This window comes from Lactuca saligna, chromosome 8 (assembly GCF_052625555.1).
Source record: "Lactuca saligna cultivar CGN05327 chromosome 8, ASM5262555v1, whole genome shotgun sequence".
NCBI lineage: Eukaryota > Viridiplantae > Streptophyta > Magnoliopsida > Asterales > Asteraceae > Lactuca > Lactuca saligna.
The window spans coordinates 100210223-100226665 of record NC_136424.1 but is presented as its reverse complement, the minus strand read 5'-3'; the positions used below and the strand labels follow the sequence as shown (position 1 = coordinate 100226665).

Below are 16443 nucleotides of genomic sequence, written 5' to 3'. Positions count from 1 at the left end.
AAATAGAAGTAAAAATATTATTTTAAAATTGAAATTTAGTCTATTTATGATTATACTTTAGGTTTGATATTTATTTAACCTTATTAACCAACTTACAATCATTATTAGAAAGACACTACAATTTATCACTTTTAACTATTTATAAAATAATCTTTAGGTTGTTTAAGTTAAATAAAATTTATATTTAAGTTGAGCCTATAATGTTATATTTTAATTAATAATTGAAGTATTTTATACAAATTGTTCAAAAATTATACTTTTAAAATGATAATGGTTTACATCCAACAATATATTAAAATTAATAAATTAAGTATAATATGTTAAAAGTTAAAAACTAGAATTTTATAAGTAGAATTAAAGATATTATTTTAATATTGAAATTTAGTTTATATATGAATACCCTTTAGATTTGATATTTATTTAACCTAATTATCAAATTATAATTATTATTATAAAGAAATTGAAAAGTCATGGGAGTTTCAAATGAATGTGGTGAAAGAAAAAAAGAATGGGGGTTTCAAATGCATGAGATTTAAGAAAACATGCTAACTTTATAAGTATGTATGATAATAATTAACATATGCTCTTTTTAGACAATATGAATGTTTCAATCATTTACGAACAAATGACATTCAACATTAAAAATATATCTATTATTATACAGTACCAATAGTTATATTAATTATTTTCAATATTCGATATTGAACTTAGCTTCTAACTTCTTCATAATATGTCACATACACAATCTATAACAAGGGTTCAACAACTTGTAAAACAACGGGATCTTGGTCCGTTAGCACTAATTTCGGTTGTTTACCATGTGCTTTTAAAAAAAGCTTCCAACAAACACTTATATGATTATATTAGCTCATTATTAAGCAACCTAGCTCCAATATTAATTGACCTTTTATGATTATCAATAGTTGTAAATGGAACACCATTTCATACCTGTGTAACATAAAACAATTATAATCATTACCGAGTAACTTAATACTTAATAGTAAAAATAACAATAATATTCGATCATTTTAACTTCATAATTGATTATTCTAACTTATTCGTTCTGAATGTTGCATCAAATGAAATGGCGACCCCAAACTCATTGTAATACATCTTATCTATCTCGGTTGCCTAGAACATTGCATTTAAAACAATGTATATACATTTATATTCACAGGTGTAATTTGTTAACTCTTTCTTCGTTATTTCCATTTTATCAACTATCAACTGAGCATCTCGGTCTCCTATATTATTTCCTACCTTTTTTCTAAAATTTTGATAATCAATTTCTTTAGGTCCAACATTATCATACATGCCTTTCAAACTTGCTTGCAAGTTATGTGCCCTAGTTGCGCCAATGTTTGCAATTAAAGAGTGCATTATGAATTCATTGTCTTTATAAGTCAATTTTCTTGCTCTTTTTGAATATTATCTTTCCTCTTTCGTATTCAGGGATGGTTATGAAATTCCACAAACTTTTTAACCATGCACACATTACACTAAATATCACCTCGTTCGAAAAATATCATAGCCTTACAACCAGTGATTTTGAATTTAGAGTTCCATTTTTTCCTACCACCTATATCTGTATCCGAGGTGCTCATTGATCTATTTGATATTTTACCATTACGATGGCCCACTACATATCATTTCTTGATGGTTTTATCCACAAATCTTGTCGTGATGTTTAGTCTTACGGTGAATCCTGCTTTGTCTGCATATATTCTTTACATTTAAATACCAACCTCTATTTATTCAAAAGTTGCTTCTTCATTTGGTATATATTCTTTCGGGGCTAATGACTACCATAATTTTGTTTTTCCTTCAGGAGAATCAACCACATTACTATCTTAAGATTCATCATATATAAACTTCTCCTAATTTAAGTTTTAAGTTTACGACATATTCATGAATGATTAATGTAATGCCCGCAGATTCGTGCTAGTCAATTTAGAGATGACAAGCGTAAAAAATGACTTTTTTATAGATTATTATTTAGAATAAATAATCTTAACTAAGTTGTATTATATGTCACAAGGTTTCCGTACATATAAAGAACGCCAAAATCCAAGTTATAACGAAGAAGATATGATTGGTCGAAGTTTCGCGACAAAACCGACATGACACTGGGAGTCGTAAAAAGTGAGTTTACGATAAAGTACTTTTTAGCCTTAGGGATCTAAATGAAATTTGTAGAGTATGTCTACACCTATGCGTGGATATAAATAACATCAAAAACGGAGCTCGTATGCAAAAGTTATGAGCTTCCGAAAATGTAGCTATCTAAGAGCATGACACGTGTCAGAAACCCTAATATGATTGGACTCACGACGTGAGCATTATTTCTCACAATGTGAGGAGTCAAACGGACATTGACTGAGCCTATAAAACACCTGGGAAGTCTACGAGATGACTCTTGGAAGCTCACAACATGAGCATATCATTCTCACGACGTGAGAAGTCGCCCGAACACGTTTCGGAGCTATAAACACAAATGACAAGTCTATGGGGAGAGCAGGCATGGCTCACGACGTGGGCATGTGAGGCTCACGACGAGAGAGGGCCAAAATCAGCCTATAAATAGCAAATTCAATCATTTCATTCCTTACACATTTCTTTCTCTCTCTACTCTCTCTAGCCACCCTAAACCACCCTGAAGCCTAGGGAACCTCCTTAGCACTAGAAGATAGCCCCGGAGATCCTGAATACTCCAAGAAAAAGAGTTTTTCGGTTTGGAACTCTGCCCGCGTAGAGTTCGGTTTTCAAGCAAATCTCTCGGTTTCATCAAAGAAGATTATTTTAAGAAGCGAAGTGATGTCTGAATCACCACCTTATCAGGTGAGTGCATAGTTACTTGGGTAAATTACACCAATCGTCCCTCGTGCACATGCTAGAAAGCGTGTTTAGTCCCTATTTTCAAAAATTAACTCGGACCGTCCCTCGTTTGTTTAAAATTTGCACGGTTCATCCTTCAAAGAAGAATTTGTTGAAGTTTTAGTCCGTTCCATATTTGAAATGACCATAATGCCCTTATGTATTTATTTTTCATTTAATCTGATAATTTTTATTCTTATTTAAAATTTAAAAAGTAAATGGACCCCTCTCCCAACACCCCTCACCACACCCCATGTCACCGCACACACCCGTTATCCTCCTCTCCCGATCTGCTCTTCTCCGACCACCCTAATTTTCACCTTTCACAACCAGTTCCCAGATTTGAAACATGTACCAAGTGGTTTTAGAATTTGGAAATCAATTAGAAATCAAAATCAAACGAAGATTCAACCTGAAACCTAAATAGTTCTGATTTCCAAACCCACAATCTAACTCGGAATCAAACCCATAAATCGTATCTGGAAATCAAATCTACCATCAAGACGCAGAGAGTGGGACAAGAAAAAGATTGGCGGAGAAAGAAGAAGGGCATCATCAAAACTGCTGATGGTGGTGTGGTGGTGGTTCCTACCTTGATGAAGATGGTGATTGAAGATGATGGTGGTGGTAGTGGGTACCCCGATGAACAGAAACAGATGCAACGAGTCTTTGTCGCCTGAAAATTAAATCTGGTAACATCCTTGCCGCCGGAAAAACGAATCTGGTGCCCTGACTAACAAAACCCTTGAAACGATCTCTAGAATAACATTCAGAGAAGATCTTCATACAACATTCTTGCATATGTGTCTCAGAGGAAAGTTTTAAAGGGTGTGTATCGTGAAACCCTAGAGCCGTCATCACCACCTATTTACTTGAAAACCTTTATCGTCTCAGATCCATGCCACCATCTCAATATATGATGTTGCTTTAGATCTACACCATCATCATCATCAACTGTGTAGATCGCGTCAAGTCATTTAACATGTTGGTTGTTTCCAGTGAAGTGAGGATAGTAAGTGGAGATAGAGGATTGTTCGAGTCTATAGAGGTGGTCGGAAGTCCATTGACATTGTTGCGTTTTCCGGCGGAGCGGCGATGATAATTGGTGGGCGGTGGTTGGGTGTATGTTTTAAATATACGAAAAAGATGGTCAACTGGTATTCTAAAATGGGTGGGACAAGATAATTTATTATATAATCTTTAATAGGTTAATAAGAAATACATAATAAATAAATGAAAAAAGAAAAATATAAGGGTAAAATAGTCTTTTTATGACACTAGGGACAACACATGCAACGTTTTACGGCATGTGGGACGGTCCGAGTTAATTTTTGAAAATAGGAACTAAACACCCTTTCTGGCATATGCACGAGGGACGATTGGTGTAATTTACCCTAGTTACTTTCATCTTACACATAGATATGAAGTATTTTATATAAATTACATGCTATGTGTGCATATTTTCTGTTTATTTGAGATCTATGTTGGATGAACAATTTTATACATGTTTTTAATGAATTGAACTGTATATGTATTTTATATCTACAAATATGTTGGGTAAAACATGGGTAGATGAAATAGTTGGTGTGTGGTGAAAGATGAGTTGGATGATGAGATGAAAAGTGATATAGATCATGAGATGAGGGTGAGAGGTGAAAAATAAGAGAAACCTTTACCCAAGCGTTGGCCCAATAATCTAGCAGAGTATGGATGACAACCACAGACTATTCTAGACAGTCTAATGGAACACTAGCAGACTCACAACCTGTAGGTGTTGTGAATGATATGTTCACTCGGTGTACTCTAAAAACCCTGGCAGCTATGGACTTAGTGTCTTATATATGTACGTTGGTAGCTATGGATTTAGTACCGTATAGATGAACATTTGTAGCTATGGAATTAGTACCTTGGCAACTATAGACTTAGTGCCTATTAGATAAAGGATGGTAGCTATGGAATTAGCCCCTCATAAACAAACATTGGCAGCTACGGACTTAGTGCCTTATAAATGTACATTGGTAGTTATGGATTTAGTACCCTATAGATGAACCTTGACAACTATGGACTTAATGCCTGTTAAACAAACCCTGGAAGCAATGGACTTCATGCCTATTCCTTAGAAAGAATCTTAGGGATAAATGAATGAAGAATAGCTGATTCTTAAGGTAGATCCTTAAGAATAAAGAAGATAATGGGGTTGAGTAATTGGGTTGATTGTTTGATGATTAAACATAATAATTATGTTATTGTGGGTTGAAAACCCTATGTACTCACTAGGTTTTCCAACCTGACCCACTCAGTTTGTTTATATCACAGGTGTCGATACGACGCTACATTACACTGATAGATTAAAAGAGATGTTGATCATTAGTGTAAATGAATGTAAGGTTTGTTTATACTTATGTTTCTGTATTGACAATGACATCCTAAAGTTTTAATATAAACAAACATACATTTCTTTGGAAATGCTTTGATAATATGTTTATCATGTTTTTCTGGGAACAAATTCCGCAACACTTTTCTTTAAAAGGATACTCTGATTTTTAAAATAAAGCATAAACAAATCGGTATTTTCTGCTCGTGAAAATGGGGATGTCATAATTAACTAGGTTGCATCATGTCTATACTAATCTAAATGATTACCTAATAATCATTAATGAAATTAACATACAAGTTATATGTCCATTGGGTTGGGTATTACCTATTGATCACTAATCTACATAATTACCTAATAATCATATTAATATAGAAGAATTTGGTGACGTATAACTTGTAATGATTACCTATTAATCATTAAACAAATTAATATATCATTCATGAAACTATACAATATAATTAGGAATCATTTACATAACATTGTACAAATCTTTAATGTTTGTCCTACGTATTTTCTATACAATATACTTCAATTAGGAACCTAAAGGTCACATGGATGATAAATTTAAGGCACATATTATTACTTAATCACAACTAATTACATTTTCTATTCATAACTGATTACAATAAATAAGAAATGATTAAATGCAATTATCAAATGATAAGAAACTCTATTTTTGATTATATCATTAGGAATGATTGAATGACTAATAATGATTGAATGACTAATATTCATTAACCAAATTACAATACAATTGAAAACTTTATACAAATTATGTATGATTAACTACAACCACATCATTGTTTAACTCACCTATTACAATTCTAAAACAATAATCAATTCATTTAGTACGACTAATAAAACTCAGATAATAGATTATAGATTCAGACCCATATAAACCGACATTCAACATATCATTTACAAAAAAGCAAAATCTATCAATCATTCATCACTTCCACGTTAAATCAAAGTAGAAAGCTTGTTATAAATATTACCTTCTCAATCAGTTTCAATGTTTGCACTGTTACCATCACTTTGATTATCTTAATTATCAACTTCATCGCCTGTGCCACGGTAATATTCCGTTTGATTCCTGAATTAAACAATTTCAACGACTACAAAGTATCTAGATCATAATGTATATACTCTCAATTGTGAATACTGATTCAATCGTCCATTTCCTTGATTCCTATTTGTGAATGTCGTGATTCCTAATTTATTACGAATCATGATTTTTTTGTTGACTATGATTTATTTCATTGAATGTTTTTTCTAATATTATGGAAACCTCGTGTTCTTATCCTATGATTATAGGAAAAATAATAATCACAACATATATTTAGTTAATTAATATTAAGACAAAATTGCAAAAATGGTCCTTGTGATATGTATTTTTTTTGGAGTTTTAGTTCAAACCTCGATTTTTTTATTGATGGTCATTTTGAGCTATTTTACATACACTTTTATTCTCTATCCATACTAAAAAGACTATTATACCCTTAATGAATTTAATTTTCATTTTTCTTTCACTTTTTAAAATTATTATTATGATTGAATATAAAACCAGACCCACCTTTCTCTTTCTCTCTCTCTCTCTCTCCCTCTCTCTCTCTCTCTCCTGATCACACACAATTGTTTTTTGGTTTTTGGCAATCAATTCACATGTTCACATGGAAATTGATTCATAGGTTTGCACTTTAACACACACCGACACACACACACACACACACGAACATTCTATGTTCTGGGTTTGCTCTTCAAGAACAACAGATGAAATTGATTGAGAAGTTGAAGACATATCAGGGGAAAAAATCGATTTCAAATATGTCAAGATTTAACCACCGTCGATCTCTGATCCAATCTCGATAAGCCCTAATGCAATATGAAATCAATTTCGAATCTGAAATTGATTTTACATGTGAAATTGAACCATGAATATCCTTTCTTTATCTTAGCTGTATCGATTAATAGGTGTGTATGTGTTTTCGATCGCAACTCTCAGTGATCCTCTTTTTCTTATTTGATTTTGAACGAGAAGATGGGACTGAGATGGAGATTCGATGTCTCTTTCTTCTTTCTTTGTAAAATTAATAACCAGGTCTCAAGTTGTAGGTATGATATGATGATAAGGGCCGATTTCCTTAGGATTCAAGTTGCAATTGGTGATTATGACGTTAGGCTTTTGAGGAAATCGGTTACTAGTAAGTCAATTGCGTTGCAGGAGAAGGTGGACTTGATTGTGCAGGCTGATCAACAAAGCCTAGATTCACTTTACGACACTGGATTGCACAGGGAGAGAAATCGGCTATGGTGATGGTATTTCCGATGGTGGTCCACATTTTTGGTGGTGATGCAGAGGGAGAAAAATAGTCTCCAAATTGCTGCAAAAGCTCAGGCTGCTCAGTTAACAGCTTCTCCAGATTCCAACAGTTGACTTCTTCCAAAGAGACCCTTTTTACATATAGATTGGTTGTTGATTTCAAGAGATTGTGGGTCCGATGATATTAATTACAATTGTGATGGACTTTGACGGAAAGAAGAAGAAGACCCAAAAAAATGAGGTGAGGAACAGACCTGTTTTTTTCTCTCTGTGTATACTTTGACGGAAAAAAGAAGAACAAATGTTGTTAATCGATTGAGAGCTACACCCGGTTCTTGATTTTATGGGTTTAGAAGCATAGATGATTTGTTGATTGGATTTCTACAAAAGTTGTACTGTGTGTATTAATGATGTAGATGTGAAGAAGACAAGCATGAATTTGGGGGTTACGGGGTGGTTGTGTGTGTGTGTGTGAGAGAGAGAGAGAGAGAGAGAGCCCAAATTGATTATTTATATTTTTTTTCATTTAAATTAAATAGAAATAATATATATATATATATATATATATATATATATATATATATATATATCAGAAGGGTATTATAGTCATTTCAATTTTATGAGGGACCAAATCTACGTACAAACATGGTCAAAATGACCACTAATCTAAAAAGTCGTAGTTTAGACTAAAATTCCAAAAAAATGCAAATCACATGGACCATTTTTGCAGTTTTATCTTAATATTAAAACATAATTAATTTGTTACCCTTATCGAATGATTGACCCGGATTCATTATCGCATTCTCAATGTTTTACTCGTTTTCAATCTCTCTCTCTCTCTATATATATATATATATATATATATATATATATATATATATATATATATATATATATATATATATATATATATATATATATATATATAAAATAGAGGCAAGGAATCTGTTTTTACAGATAGCATGTGTGGGTCTGTTTTTTATGTTGGGATTATTTTAGTAGAGACAAGTACTCCACCTCCAGGGATGGAATCTTCTACAAATCCCTGTTTATCAAAATGATTATATTTACTTAATTAAAAACCTGAACTTTAATTATATTTAAAAGCTTTATTTATAAGTTGCATTTTATATATTAATAATAATTATAATTATGTTATATTATACGACTTGTAGTTTCATCCTATAAACAATCTTTGATTACTTAACATTTAACAAGATGAAATAGACTAAGATATTATATTAAAATGTTAATGGCTTGATACCAAAATCTTTCCAATTAACCCTTCAAGTAATAAAAAAAATTCGAAAAGTGATCTTAACATGACTAGGCAACAATTTTCGGTCTCATTTGTCTATCTTGTTATGCTGTATGAGGTGCAATTTGTTTTGATGCCTACATGACAAATAGTCAAATACATTGGCACATTTTGATCACAAACGTTACTGATAATTCTTCTTTCTTCTAAAATATGCATTATATATGTACACTCACAATATACACATATACATACATATTATACATGCATGTATACAAACATATGCGTACATGTCTACTTGCATATAGGCCGTCTTTTTATTTTTTGTACATAATTTGTAATAAAAAGATACTCGAAGATAATATATATTGAAATTTCATCCCATGAAGAAATTGGTTCTCTTGTTTCAAAAAGGTTTGATTTTGGTCAAATTTGATATCCAGATAATACGATCGACTTATGAGCAAATGAAAAATAATATCGTCATTCTGAATCTAGGAAATAAACTATGATACGATTGATATCTTATGATTACACGTGATATATATACAAATTACAAAATTCCGAATTTAAGAACATCTCTCGCACTGATTTTTACTCTGTCATTTTATATATTAGAAAGAAGCCCACTTAATCTGTAGGGAGCCCAGAAAGAGTCCATAGTATTATAGTTTATGTATGGTGTATGTATGGGCCTTATAATATATTGAATATTTTAATTTTGGGCCTTAGAATAAACAGTATATTTTAAATTTTATTATGATGAAATATTTTCAATTAGACTAATCACATGTTTAGATTTTCATAAGTATGTATGTCAGTTTTGTTATATAACCGGTATGAGATCCTACATATCTGAAAATCAGATAACTAAATAACTTATGCTAATACTAGCAACAAATCTTGCAACTTATGAACTAATTCATTTTTTCATAATAAGTAAAAATATCAATACATTTATGACTAACGTTTAAAAAAAATTATGATGAAATTTTGAATTTTAAATGACAGAAAACACATATTTAGACTTTTAAAATTTGTAAGCAAAAATTGTGTAACTTTGTATAAATGTGTTGTCACAATCCTTTTAACTATTTTGTCCGCACCTTTTGAAAATAACATTTAACGATGGCTCATTTGTGCTCCCTTTGATGAAAGTAATAAGTGTACATCTTTTTTAATTATTGTACATGTTGTTTTGTTGTATTTATTTAAACACATTTTTTTTTATGTATATATTGTTTAGAGCCAACCATTAACTCGTTATTATATAATACTATAAAGTATAGACCCTTTTAAAACACTATGCACATAAATCTTCTTTCAAATTTAGAGTGTTCGGTATGGGACCAACGAGAAGCAGCGCGGCTGACTTGGCATTCCACAACGGCTGCGTAACGGGTGGAACACCGCCCCCCTGCTCGTTGCAACTCGTCTAAGGCGCATCTCGTTGGCGTGGCGACGGGAAGAAACGAATGGATTTTGACCGTTTGAGTGCAACGGTTAAAAAAAAATTATTAAAAAAACAATTTATTATCCTATAAATACCTCCTATTTTATTTTAAAAATTTCACACTTTCTCTTCTCCTCTCTACATACTTTCAATTATCTTCAAAAAAAATATGGATCCTTTCGACTCGTCCGATGATTCAGATGACGATATTTTCTTTAGGATGATGTATCATTATTACACTACCGACCTGCTACAACCAGACCCAGCCCTGCTACTAACAAGACGTGCGATGTTAAACAGAAATCGCGAGGAAGGATACGAACATCTATATCGCGATTACTTTGCGGATAATTGTGTATACGGGGCGAAGGACTTCAAAAAAAGATTTCGTTTGAGTAGGGATGTGTTCTTACGAATCGCTAACGCCTTGGAAAACCGGTATCATTTCTTTACTATATTTTTATACAAAATAAATAAAAATGTACTACATGTTTCTTTAATTTTACAACATATGCAATATATTTTTAAACTGTAGTTAATTTATGTTTAAGTACAAATTTTTTCAATTAAGATATGATGCTAGAGGTAGACGGGGGTTTACAACGTTGCAGAAGTGTGTTGCAACCATTCGTTTGATGACTATGGGGGAGTCACCAGACACCATGGACGACTATATGAGAATGTCCGAAAGAACCGTAATAGAGAGTTTGTATACATCGTCAATGGGTGTTGTTGAAACATTTGGTGACGTGTATTTGCGGAAACCTTCGTTGCATGATTTGCAAGAATTGTATGTGGCGCAGGAAGAACGCCATGGGTTTCCCGGAATGATCGGAAGCATTGATTGCACACATTGGAAATGAAAAAAATTGTCCGTTAGCATGGAAAGGGCAATACGCAAGTGGTCATCACGGATCACCTTCTTTGGTGTTAGAGGTTGTCGCTTTTCAAGATTTATGGATTTGGCATGCATTTTTTGGGGTTGCGGGTTCCAACAACGACGTCAACGTTCTTAATCAGTCGTCAATATTCAACGATCTTTTGAATGGAAAAGCCCCGGATGCTCCTTTCACGGTGAATGGAAACGAATACAAATATGTGTATTACCTTACAGATGGAATATATCCTCAGTATTCCACATTCGTGAAGGCATTCCGCCACCCGGTTGAAGAACGAGACAAATTTTTTAAGAGAAGACAAGAAGGAGCACGTAAGGATGTGGAACGTGCTTTTGGAGTGCTGAAGGCGAAGTGGCATAGAGTCGAACATGCAACACGACCATTGGATTTAGAAACTTTACGATATATCATGTATGCATGTATTATAATGCATAACATGGTAGTAGAAGATAAATGGCGAAATATTGCACATTATATCCCAACGGAGCTCAGACACGTTCAGTTTCAACCAGGAACAACAGATTATTTGCATCGCGTTGTTGACATTCAGGACGCAAATAAACACAGACAACTTCGAGAGGACTTGGCGGATTATATCTTCTATGGTAACAATAACGATAACGAATAGCGTTGTATTTTTTTTTTTTTGAATTTGGATGTTATTTTTTTTTTGGATATTATGTGTAATTTAGTCTTTATGTTAATTTTAATTTTTAAAAATTTTTAATTGTTTTTTATACTTTTTAAACATTATGTTTTATTTATTTTTTAATTTAAAAAATATTTGTCTCAATTTAAAAAAAATCGAAATAAATAAAAAATAAATTATAAAATGAAAAAAAAGTTGGTGTCATAACAAGATATAACATGTTACCCATTTCCTCACTTGGTGTTATCACACTATTGATGATGTGGCATGTGATGTGACACCAAAATAGTGTTGCATCTAGTTGTCCACACCTTATGGTCTTACACATTTTACCTCCGCATGGGCATAGTTTTACTTAAATGATCATCCACTTCAATTATCTCTACAAAAAGACGGCTAAATATATTTTTAGAACGGTTTACATAAATATACAACTTTAGTCTTAAATCTAGGCCTTTTGTCCGAAAAGGGACTAGAACCTATGCACCTATCCGTCAACTGATGATATTGCTAGACAAAAAAATATCATTTTTAAAGCAAACACTCTAAACATGTCTTCATAATTGATCTTCTAAAACAACTCATCTTTAGTAAAAAAAAGATTACATACACATATTAAGTAACACTTTTTTTAAACACTCACTTGGGATAACATTGTAAGTATTATAGTTATTCTTACATTGATTAATATAACAATTTAAATAAGAATGACAAACATGTAAATGCAAGGCCTTGATTAATGAATGTCGAATACCAACTTTCCTTTTCTCATTGACGATCACACTCATCTTAATATGGTTTTATTTGCTATAAGTATGTTTATATATTAACAAAAAGCAACGTCCAAATATAGACTCTAAACAATATCTTAAGCTAGGTAATATGTGACCCACCAACATATATAATATAGACTCTAAACAATATCTTAAGCTAGGTAATATGTGACCCACCAACATATATAATATAAGAAGGTATACAAGACCTAAGCGTATTGTTATGATGGCGATCTAGATGTTCCATTATTTCCATTCTTATGTGTATGTGTATTAGTTATGGTTTTAGTAAGTCCTTTATCGAGAGAGTAGTTGTTTTGGTGGATGAATCTTTGGAGTAGGATCTTCATATGTTATGTGGTATTTATAGGAAGGGAATTACATAGACTCAAAACTTTTTGGCTTAACCATACTGCCTATTCTTATTTGATATGATCCTAAGGCAAAGTTGATTATTTGAAGGACTATGTGATTCTACATTAAGTATAGTCATTGAGAACCAAGGATTGTAAGTAATGGTTAGGCTGACTCGGGGCTCTCGTGTTTGTGGACGACATGCAATGATAGTTCGAACCCTAAGTAGGGGAGACTGACTATGCATATTAAGTAGACAAAGAGAATTCGACCCTCGATTTTGGTCTCAATGAATATGTGGTACGAGTATTCGAGATTATTCGTTTAAAATGATCGTTTCAAGAAGGGAGGGAAAACATACTATCACTCGAGTACTCATGGTTATAAAGTTTTCTCGTTATATTTCTCAGAGATTTTTCGGATTTCCTTCCAAGTGTTAGGGAGAATTTAGTAATAGATTGTATTGCGGGTACAACATACAGGACCAATTAGGTTCATGCATGTTTTGATGGATGCATGAATGGTCCTCATATCATAGGAGCTGTTTGAAAAGGAATTCACTAATGCAAGTAGTTCACCATGGGGAGCGTTGAGTATTTTCATGAGAAGGAAGGATAGGCCAGTCGGGTTGTGAATCAGATTCACAGAGCTTTGTTAGTTCGTAATAAGGATCAATTATCTAGCGTCAAGGATTGACAATTGTTAATCATTTACATATAAGGACATGTATGCTTTATTCATAAAACATTATGTTATGTAGCATTATAATTATATGAGTAAAGAGTGTTAGAGGTCAGGTTTCAAGTTGGTGATGGTCGTTAATGTTTGTAGTAATTAGAAGCCCGTTTTAACGTGATTTATAGATTTAGGATTTGATGAGTTGTTATGGATAGAGCGTCCCTGATACTCGCTTCATGGTAGGATGACAGTGTTCCTTGTCGTGGGGACGGGTGAATGTGTATATCATGAATGTGATAGCCAGTCTTAGAGTGTAATCTCTGAGGTTTCAGAATAATGAATTTATGATCTTAGGAAGTTCCTCGTTTGGTTGGGATTATGGTTGCAATATTGGAGTTTTCTGGTTTTTTTGTGCTCTCGCAATGAGATTGATTGAATTGTCGGTGGTGAGAAAGGGATGTTGCAGTTTGAGTTAGTACATATGGTTGAGTTTAAAATGGTGGCACTACTTAGGTCCAAAAGAGTCTCGAGAACCTTTTTTTGATGTGTCAATTTAGTGAATAGTTATGGAAAAGGCTTAAAGTATTTGTGTATGGGTTGTTTTTTGCAAATTCACCAAGACAAGTTTTAAGGACGAAATCTAGTCACTCATTTTTTGGGTTTTGTTCTATCTCTTGATTTTTTTAAAGTTAAGTTTAAACAAGGGTTTTGGTTGGGTCGCAACAAGGTTGCTTGGTGTTCGTGGTACGGGCCACATCATTTAGTAGCAGTGCAGTTGGTTGTTGGTCGCGCCGTAGTGGCCGCCACAACCCAAAACCTTAGGTCTTAGGGTTTTGAACCCTACTTAAGGAATGTGATGTTTAAGTTTAGTAATTTTCCTCATCATCCATCTCTAGATACCCTCCAACCTCAAAACCCTAGCCCCTCCCATCTCTTTTGGAGATATTGGTTCTTTTGGTGATGCTTGAAGTTGAACCAAGGAAGGTTTTGGTGTACAAAAGGCTAGATCCATGGATTAAAAGCTTCTTAACCACACCTTTGTGCTTTGTAAGTATTCAAGTTCCGAATTGTAATACCTTGTTCCAAATCGTTTCCTAATCCGGGGTCGTGACTCGAAAATCAGTCATCATAAGGCTTTGGGCCTTGAGGAAAGTGTTGGAATAGTGTCTAAGGCTGCAACTATGTTAGGCAAGTATTTGACCCGGTTGTGCATGGTCCTTTTGGGTTGCCTTCATCGTAGAAACTTGATGGATGATTTGCTAAGAGAGAGTAAATATTATAAGGAATAATATATGGTTATTTGATTAATATAAGTCATAGATTAATTGGAATTAATTTGGTGACTTAAAGAGATTAATTAAATAAGAGGGTATAAACTGTCAATTGTTTGATAGTTAAACTTGAGACTGTAAATCCATACAGATATGGATTGGACGAATTCTAGGAGCTAAAGGATAGCTCAAAATCGTCCATGATGTTATCTAGGAATGGATTTGGATAGCCTTAAGAGAAGATTATCCAATTAGGGTTTAGACTGTAACTCTTAAGGAGTCTGCAAGTATAAATAGACCCTATGGGTAAGGGAAATCGGAATCTCATAAAAAGTAAGAGAACTCTGGCTGATTTCCTCCCCTCTCCTCTCTCCTAAATCATCCTCCTTGCTATTGGTGTTTGTAAGCCATTAGAGGAGTGACATTTGTGACTCTGGAAGCTCCAAGACAACAAGATCAACAAGGAATTCAAAGGTATGGTTCTAGATCTATTTCAATGTTGTTATTTAACCGAATTAGGCATTAGAAGTCTTGGATTCAAAGCATGTTTAATTAGAAAGCCTAGATCCGAGCATTAGGGTTTTGCATGCGCACATAGGAAAGTTCTTATGGCTAAAACCCATCAGTGGTATCAGAGCCTAGCTTGGTTTTCTTTAAATTGTTGCTTCATTAACTGAAACAAACCTGCAAAATTCGATTTTTTGGGTTTTGAGTCATGGACTCGGCAAGTAGGCCGGACTCGGCGAGTCCCTTTGTGTACTCGGCGAGTCCGGGCGTCAGGATTAGCTAAAACCGGGATTTTTTCATGTTTATCTTATGGAAACTTACCTTAATCATATTAGATCAACCCTAATCCGATTTTTTGATATATATGACTATAATCTTGATCTAATTAAAGATATTTATCATCTAATAAAATATTTAATTTCCTTATATGATAATTAATTAATTATTTTGATTATTTTGGTAATTATCTTAAAAGAAATCTTGGATAAATCAAATATAGATAATTAGGATATTAATTGTTAATTGGAATTATTTGTTATTTGATCCTCCATGTTTTAAATGTTTAAAACTTGCCCTCACGTTTTGAAATTTATATTTGTGATTAAAAGTTTTAATTTAGACAACTTAAATTTCAAACCCTACGTTTTAAAAGGTTTAAAACACAACCTTATACTAATATGATATTACTAGAATAATATATATATATATATATATATATATATATATATATATATATATATATATATATATATATATATATGTATAACTAAACGCTAGTCTTACCGTTAGTAGGCCTCATTCACGAAGCCGATCTATAAGGTGGGTATAAGGTTGCGGCCTATAAAATGGCGCTTAATGGGTGTACACTCACACCCACCGCTTGCTTGATTGGCGGAGGGTCGTTAGTCGAACGGGTAGGATAGGGCAACATCATCCTCTCATTAAAAGTATAATAAGTAATACAAAGTAACTACACGTTTTTAAAATTTCCCAATCTTAGTTACTTTAGGAAAAGTGAATTGATGCAATC

At 33.0% G+C, this 16443-nt stretch overlaps 1 protein-coding gene across 1 annotated transcript; it reads left to right on the top strand.

Annotated features, from left to right (window-relative positions):
• Positions 1-10923: 10923 nt before the first annotated feature.
• On the top strand, positions 10924-11809 carry LOC145009943 (uncharacterized). Its single transcript, XM_078968554.1, has 2 exons — positions 10924-11119; positions 11163-11809. The coding sequence occupies exons 1-2, from the start codon at positions 10924-10926 to the stop codon at positions 11807-11809; spliced, it is 843 nt and encodes a 280-aa protein (XP_078824680.1).
• Positions 11810-16443: the final 4634 nt, after the last annotated feature.